This window comes from Myotis myotis, unplaced genomic scaffold (assembly GCF_014108235.1).
Source record: "Myotis myotis isolate mMyoMyo1 unplaced genomic scaffold, mMyoMyo1.p scaffold_m19_p_8, whole genome shotgun sequence".
NCBI lineage: Eukaryota > Metazoa > Chordata > Mammalia > Chiroptera > Vespertilionidae > Myotis > Myotis myotis.
The window spans coordinates 91,534,599-91,542,851 of record NW_023416390.1 but is presented as its reverse complement, the minus strand read 5'-3'; the positions used below and the strand labels follow the sequence as shown (position 1 = coordinate 91,542,851).

The 8,253-nt window shown below is 52.0% G+C and overlaps 1 protein-coding gene across 1 annotated transcript; it reads right to left on the bottom strand.

Annotated features, from left to right (window-relative positions):
* Nucleotides 1–900: 900 nt before the first annotated feature.
* On the bottom strand, nucleotides 901–5,997 carry LOC118661367 (the record flags this gene model as incomplete). The annotated part of the gene is given in 1 exon segment (XM_036319362.1): nucleotides 901–5,997. A coding segment is annotated over 1 exon segment (5,097 nt), but the record flags the coding sequence as incomplete, so codon positions are not given.
* Nucleotides 5,998–8,253: the final 2,256 nt, after the last annotated feature.

Sequence of the window (8,253 nt, the reverse complement as noted above, 5' to 3'; positions counted from 1 at the left end):
CAGCAAGACTCAGTTAGGTTAGACTTGGACATGTTTAAAGAACTAAAGGCCCCCTCTACCAAGCCTAATAGCCTCTGACCTGAGTTTGTCTCTAGTTCTATGGGGTTGGCCTGTTCCTCCCTGGAGGCTGGGCTAGTTCCTGCCACGGTGGTGGTGGCAAGAGGCCTTTCTTTCGTGGGGAGCTGCCGGCTGGACAAGACGGTGTTGGGTCCTACTGCAACTGGTGGCCTGTAATCCTGTACATCTAATCTTATCTTAAAAAGGAGGCCATCATCATGTTGGTCCTTATACAGCCGGATCCCCCATGTCACTCCCCAGCGCCACTTGTTTAGGTCGTATGACCGCCCAGCTGAGGTGAAGGAGATATTCAGGGCGTTAACCCAACCCCTATGTCCGGAGGTTTGGCTCTCATTTCTCCGAACCTGGATGAGGTCCCACTCGGGGGGCCCTCTGATCCAATATCCAGTACCAGTTGTCTCACATCCCCATTCTGCACAGAAATACTCTCGTTCAGATCCACAATTCTTTCTATGTCCCTGCCTGTCTTTGGGGCATACATAGAATTGGGTCATCGTAAGACGCTCACGGGCCCCCAGATAACTACAGTGAACTCCAAATTGCAAATCTCTTCCTTTTCCTATGTAAGCTCGGGTCTCTATACCTGCTTTAGTCTCTTCTACTGTTCTCTCAGGGAGGTCCCATAGTCTGTGTCCTGCTGCCATAGCGCAGAGGTCTGGCGTTAAGTCTGGCCACCATGTCCCTTTAGGTGCTATATTGGTGACCGACCAGGCCGTCTGTCCGGTGTGGGGGGACATTACCCTCCAAGTTAGTCTCTTTGGGGCATGGGGGTTGCTACTTATCAGCGGCAGGCTCAGCAGGAAGAGGGCGGCGGCAAATCCGTAGCTTGAGAGGGTTGTCTGTCTTCTCCACAGTCCATCCATGATCGGTGTCGTCTGATGGGGGTGCCCGCTTGACGTGGGAGGCGTGGATCCAAGCAGCTACACCGTCTACCTTGACCGCTGTTGGGGTTGTCAGCAATACCAGGTGGGGTCCCTTCCACCTCGGCTCGAGATTAGCGGCCCGATGGCGTCTGATGTACACAAAGTCTCCGACCTGGAACTGGTGGGGGACTTGCAGTTCTCCTGGTTGGTAGAGGGCGGCCAGGGGAGTCCACACCTCCTTCTGGACAGTCTCGAGGGCCTTCAGCCTGGCAAGCAGGGATTGAGGGGTGTGAGTGTCTGTGGGCACGGACCAAGGGTCAGCGGCTAGGGGCGGAGAGGCCCCAAACAAAACCTCGAACGGTGTCACCCCCAAGGGGCCTGGGGTGTTTCGCGCGCAGAAAAGGGCAAAGGGAAGGAGGACCGTCCAGTCTGCCACGCCAGTCTCTAAGGACAATTTAGTCATAGCCTCTTTTAATGTTCTATTCATTCTTTCTACCTGACCTGAACTCTGGGGCCTGTAAGCACAATGCAATTTCCAATCCGCCCCTAGTATCTTGGCCATTCCCTGACTTACCTGGGCAACAAAAGCTGGACCGTTGTCTGATCCAATTACCTTAGGAATTCCAAACCGTGGAAAGATGTCTTCTAAGATCTTCTTGGCGACCACAGTTGCAGTTTCTCTTTTGGTAGGGAAGGCTTCTACCCAACCTGAGAAGGTATCTATGAAAACTAAAAGATATTTATAACCGTATCGGGCGGGCTTTACTTCTGTAAAATCCACCTCCCAGTAACTCCCGGGCCGGTCTCCCCTGAGTCTGTGTCCGGTCCCGACCTGGGATGAATGTACATTTACCAGCTGACACGCCTTGCATTGCTTAACTACTTCTTCTGAAAGGCGATCGAGTCCTTTGACATAGTGTCCCGTTGCCCGGCTGGTGGAGCTGAGGTGTTTGGCCCCCAGGTGGGTAAGGCGATGCAGTTGTTGGAGGTAGGCAGTGGCTGCCGCCCTTGGTACTACCATTTTTTCCCCTGCAGTTCTCCACACTCCTAGTTTGTCCTTATGGTATTTTTCTGGCCTTTTAAGCAGGTCTTTTTCCTCCTCTAGGGTGTAGTGGAGGGTCTCTGGCTGTGGTGCTGCGGGGCCAACAGCGAGGGCGAGTAGCCGGGGCCCTAGAGCGGCCTGCCTTGCCTCGGCATCCGCTTTCCTGTTTCCTATAGCTGTTTCCGAGGTCCCTTTCTGGTGGCCGGGACAATGGATGATAGCTACCTCCTGGGGGGCATGAATGGCTTCTAGGAGGTCGAGGATTTCCTTTTTATTTTTAATTTCCCTTCCTGCTGAGGTGAGGAGACCTCTCTGACGGTATATAGCCCCGTGCACATGAGCAGTGGCAAAAGCATAACGACTGTCAGTATAAATATTAGCCCGGCTGTTCTCTGCCAGCCTGAGAGCCTGTGTCAGAGCAATTAATTCAGCCTTCTGGGCCGAAGTCCCTTCGGGCAAGCTACTAGCCCAGATAGTCCGGTCCTTGCTGACCACAGCCGCTCCCGCCACCCTCTTACCTTCATAGAGGTAGCTGCTTCCATCCGTGTACCAGGTGAGTTGAGGCTCTGGCAAGGGGGAATCTTTGAGGTCTCTCCTCGGCCCTGTTTCCTCTGCCAGAATGTCACGGCATGAGTGTAGGACTTCTTTGCTCTCAGGATTTACTTCCGGTAGTAAGGTTGCTGGGTTGAGAGCTACCGGAGCCCCGAAGCGGATTCGATCTTCACTTAGCAGGAGACTCTGGTAGTGAGTCATCCGGGCGTTGGATAGCCACCGGTCCGGTGGCTGCCGGATAACACTCTCGAGAGTGTGTGGGGCCACCACAGTTAGTTTCTGCCCCAAGGTAAGTTTGTCCGCATCTCTTACAAGCAGGGCAGTAGCTGCAATTGCTCTTAGACAGCCTGGCCACCCCCTAGCCACTGGGTCTAGTCTCTTGGATAAATAGGCTACCGGCCTCTTCCAGGGGCCTAAGGTTTGAGTTAGGACCCCCCTGGCTACTCCCTTTCTTTCATCTATGAACAGAGTGAAGGGCTTGGCCACATCTGGTAAGGCCAATGCCGGCGCCGAGAGAAGAGCCTTTTTAATGTCGTCAAAGGCTTTCTGATGAGTCTCCCCCCACTCGAAGGGGTTCCCTTGTTTTGTCAGCGGGTATAGGGGCTCCGCTAGGGTTGCAAAACCTGGAATCCAGAGGCGGCAGAATCCAGCTGTTCCCAGGAACTCGCGTACCTGCCGGGGGGTCTGCGGTCTGGGAATCTGGGTGACTGTGCTTTTTCGGGCTTCAGTGAGCCACCTCTTTCCCCCTTCTAGTGCGTATCCTAAATAGGTCACTCTCCGCTGACATATCTGGGCCTTCTTGGCCGAGACCCGGTATCCTAGGCGGGAGAGCTCTAAAAGCAAGGCCCCGGTACCTGTTTCACAGTCCTCCTTAGTAGCTCCGGCGAGGAGAAGGTCATCCACGTACTGGAGAAGGGTGACTTGCGGGTGGTCAGCACGGAAAGCAGCCAGGTCTTGATGAAGAGCCTCATCGAAGATAGTGGGGGAATTTTTGAATCCTTGCGGAAGTCGGGTCCAAGTCAGCTGCCCCGTTATTCCCGAATCTGGGTCTCTCCACTCGAAGGCGAAAATATTCTGGCTGGCAGGATGCAGTCTTAAGCAGAAGAAGGCATCTTTTAAGTCTAGGACTGAATACCACACATGGGACGGAGGGATAGAGCTTAAGAGATTGTAAGGATTGGGGACCGTGGGATGAATATCCTGTACCCTCTTGTTGACTTCTCTTAAATCCTGCACCGGTCGGTAGTCATCAGTTCCGGGCTTTTTTACCGGGAGGAGTGGGGTGTTCCACGGGGAGTGGCACTTAACGAGGACTCCAAGGCGTAGGAGGCGTTGGACATGAACCTTGATCCCCCTCCAGGCTTCTTTTGCCATGGGGTACTGTCGTACTGCAATCGGGGTTGCAGTGGACTTAAGCTCTACTATCACGGGGGGCCGTTCGGTAGCTAAGCCCATCCCCGCGGTTTCAGCCCAAGCTTTGGGGTATTGCTGTAACCATCCCGCTATCCTCTCGTCCTTTCGGACATTACTCTCAAACAGCCGATGCTCGTCTTCGAGCTGGAGTGTCAAGAGAGTAATTGGCTCTCCATGTTGGGTCAGGGTCGGCCCCCGTGGGGTGAAAGTGATCTGAGCCCCCATTTTAGTTAGCAAGTCTCTTCCCAGAAGGGGGGCTGGACACTCGGGTATTACTAAGAAGGAATGAGTCACTCTTCCCGTGCCTAGATCAACTGTCCGGGTGGTGGTCCAGGAATATTGCTCATTTCCCGTTGCCCCTATCACCCAGGAGGTCTTCTGGGAGACTGGTCCTAGTGGTTTCTTAAGAACTGAATATTGGGCCCCTGTGTCTACCAGAAAGTTAACAGGCTTCCCCTCCACCTTAAGAGTTACCCTAGGCTCGGGGAGGGGATCCGAGCCCCGACTTCTTCAATCACTATCTTCCTGGAGTGCCAGCGCCTTCTTTGCTAGTCTCTTTGGGCACTCCCGCTTCCAATGTCCTTCTTCCTTGCAATAAGCACATTGATTCTTCCTTAACGGTGGCCTGTTGCCCAGGGCCCCTGCCTGTCTTCCTTTTCCTCTCTCCTGTGGCTTACTCCCTTCTATTGCTGCGGCCAAGATACGGGTTAGTCTCTGCTCTTCCCTTTTTTCCTTTTTCTCCTCCTTCTCCTCTCTCTCTCTCTCCTTCCGCTGCTCCTTTTCCTCCTCGGTCTCCCTCTTATGGTACACTTTCTCTGCTTCCTTAACTAAATCTTGGAGGGTAAAGTCCTGCAATCCCTCAAGTCTCTGCAGCTTTTTCTTAATATCTAATGCTGACTGCCCTATGAAAGCCATAGCTACTGAGGCCCTCTGCCCCTCCGAGGTGGGGTCAAACGGGGTGTACCGTCTGAACGCCTCCATTAATCGCTCGAGAAAAACAGAAGGCGGTTCAGTGGGCCCCTGTATGACCTCTCTTACCTTAGCCAAATTCGTGGGGCGCCGAGCTGCCCCTCTGAGGCCGGCCACTAGTGTCTGGCGGTAGACCTTCAGGTGCTCCCTACCTTCTGCCGTGTTGAAGTCCCAGTCCGGCCTGGCCAGAGGAAAGGCCGCATCCACCAAATGAGGGAGTAGAGTCGGCCGGCCGTCGGGGCCAGGGGCGTTCTTCCGGGCCTCCAAGAGGATCCGCTCCCTTTCCTCTGTAGTAAAGAGAGTCTGAAGAAGCTGTTGACAATCGTCCCAAGTGGGCTGGTGAGAGAACATAAGGGACTCAACCAGCCCCGTTAGACGCTGGGGATCCTCTGAAAAGGGAGGGTGGTTAGTTTTCCAGTTATAGAGGTCTGCCGAGGAGAAGGGCCAGTATTGGAGTGGCTGGAGCGGAGCCGTTTCATTATCGTCTCCGCGGGGGGGTGGAGGCCCGTATGGTCGGAGAGGGCAGGCTACGGTCGAATCTGGAGACGCGGGATGTCTCCTCTGACTCCGGGTTCCCTGGGCCGGTCCCTCTGTTGGAGGGGCGGGAGGAGGTGCTGAAGGCTCCGGTCTCTCCGGCGGCTCTGGCTGGAGAGGAGAGGGGTAAGGGGGTGGAGAGTCCAAGAGGAGAAGATCGGTTTGAGAATCTGCCAGGGGACGTTTCGTCTGATCTGCGGCGGGAGGGGCCTGGGCCACGAGAACCCGGGAGGTTCCGGATGGCAGCCAGGGTTTCAGCCAAGAGGGAGGGTTCTGGACCAGGTCCTGCCAGACGACAATATACGGCTGCTGGTCTGGATGGCCCGCCGGGCCTGATTGGAACACCTTATTCTTTACTGCAAAAATAATAGACAGGTCAAAAGTCCCGTCCGCTGGCCATCCCACGCCTAGGGCTGGCCAGTCGGATGAACAGAAAGTCTGCCAAGGACCCTTCTTAACACTGACGGAAAGATTGAGTCCCCGACTCCGGACGTCCGTCCAGTGTGCTACTGTAAGAGAAAGAGGGGTGCTGCTTCCGTGGCCCATGTTACCTGGATGGGAGAAGAGGAGTAAAAGACAAAAACAAAGAACAAACAATGACGCGACAAGACACCGGATCCACAAGAATTTACCCAGATACAGAACGGCCGCTGAGGGATGATATCCCTCCCTAATGCTAGTCCGGCCGGACACGCGAGTGCCCGTTGCCGGACAGCCAGAACCTGAAGTGACCAAGACCTCTTGGTCACCGCCCGATCCTGGGGCGTCCCCCAGGGTGACAGTTTTTCTGGCCGAAGCCCCTACGACCAGAGGAGCCGACTCCTTACGGAGCCGACACCCTGTCTTCCTGAAAAACCGAAACTAAGAACGAACAAAGGACAAGACAAACACTGAATGACTCCGGAGTCTGCTTACCTCCAAGACCGATCCCAGCGCTTGAAGGGGGTCGCCTAATCCCGGACGAGCCCCCAAATGTTGGGCCCTAAGACCCCCGGAGAGTCCAGCAGAGGAGGCGACGACCCCAAGTCAAACGCAGAGACCGAGGCTTGATGCAAGAGCAAGAGGATTTTTATTACAAGCGCAGCGCAGGGGCTCTCAGGCAGGCAGGCAACAACACAAAGGAAGTGCTGCTGACTGGAGCCCCGAGCAATTGCAGAACACGGGTTTATAAAGGCAAAAACCACACGCAGGTGGCCGGAAAACAGGGAACTGGGTTACCAGTTAACTCATAACTCATCTTTTACAGGGACAGGTCTTTGTTATTAGTTGACTCATTTCCTAAGGGGCCAGGGTGGTCTGGTATGCGCAGGCCGATCCCGAGGAGTGATAAGATAACTATGCTATGACCAGATCAGGGCGCCAGAGCTTTACGGGAAAGGTCAGGAGGGGGAAGTTCTCTTTAATCTTTACATTAACCAGAGCTTACTGGAAAAGCTGGTCCAGGGGGAAGGGGGGGGGTTTTTCAGCGGCCTTACAAGACAAAGTTATAGAGCAATTTCAAAATAAACTTAACATAGACATATATGAACACTTCAAACAGTAAAAAGAAATAATGACTACAAATGTATCTAAGGCATCAATATATATAGAGAAAAAGGTCTAATTGGATATTTTTATTATAAAAAACATTATTGAAATTAGAAAACAGTCAATAAATGGGGTACACTCTTCACTGGCAGAAAGAACACCCTAGGGAGGGGAACCACAGGAGGGGACATTTACCTGGAAGACATTAGAGAGAATAAAACATGACAGCTATGACAGAGAAGCTATGCGGCTGGAGTATTTAGATAGATTGACACACACTTGATATAGGAGCCAGAAGAAAGGGATGAAATAGCAGAAAGATAATATTCAAAATAATAGTGGCTGAGAATTTTCTAGAATTGAGAGTCAAGTCTCCAAAGATGAAAAATACACTCTGAGCACTAAACAAAATTTAAAAATTCCCTCACTTGGACATATTACAGAAAAATTGATGGACATTAGGAGTAAAAAAGAACATTAACGATAGAACGCATTTCTCACCAGTGGAAAAAACTAGATAAACAACAGTTGTAAGGGCCGTTACTCTAAGCTGGCCCTGGCAGAAGAATTGTCAGCTGTTAAGCACTTCTTCACCAGCTGGTAACCTCCTGCAGCCTGAGCCTCAGGTGACCCTTCCTACTGCCCCTCTGACTTGCCCACTCTTCCTCAGGACACAGTGGGTGTTTCTGAGACACAGGAGGCTCAGACGTGTGGCTGTGAGCATTCTGATTCAACATTGCCTGAGACACACTGCCTGGAAATAACAAAATATCACCCCATTTGTCTGTGAGCTGTGGCACCCCTGGAGGGACCTTAAAGGGATTGATTAAACACAAACATCTCTTACTGAGCTCCGCGCATAAAGGCCCCTGGGGCACCAGCAACATTTGACTATAATGGTTTGCTAGTCAAAAGCTTCTGGGTCCAGCCCCAGTCAAAGATGACAGAGGAACAACATAATTTACACCATGATTTATCTTTTTGCTGCAGGGAACAGAGTGCAGAATATTCTTAAAATTCACTGTTGCTTTTGTGGAAAGTGTTCCAGCAAAGGTTCTTGTACACAGAGTATACAGAATTTAAAAATAAAAAATTAAGCATAAAAAGTCACCCCAATTTGAGTGCGATCACTACTGATACATGCACAGTCATTACTCAAAATATATATATATATTATACTTTCTCAAGCATTTACACATGAAGAGAATTTACCGGTAAATTCTAAAACTTACTGAAAACACTACCAAAGACAAGTACTCTAATGGGAATATGTGA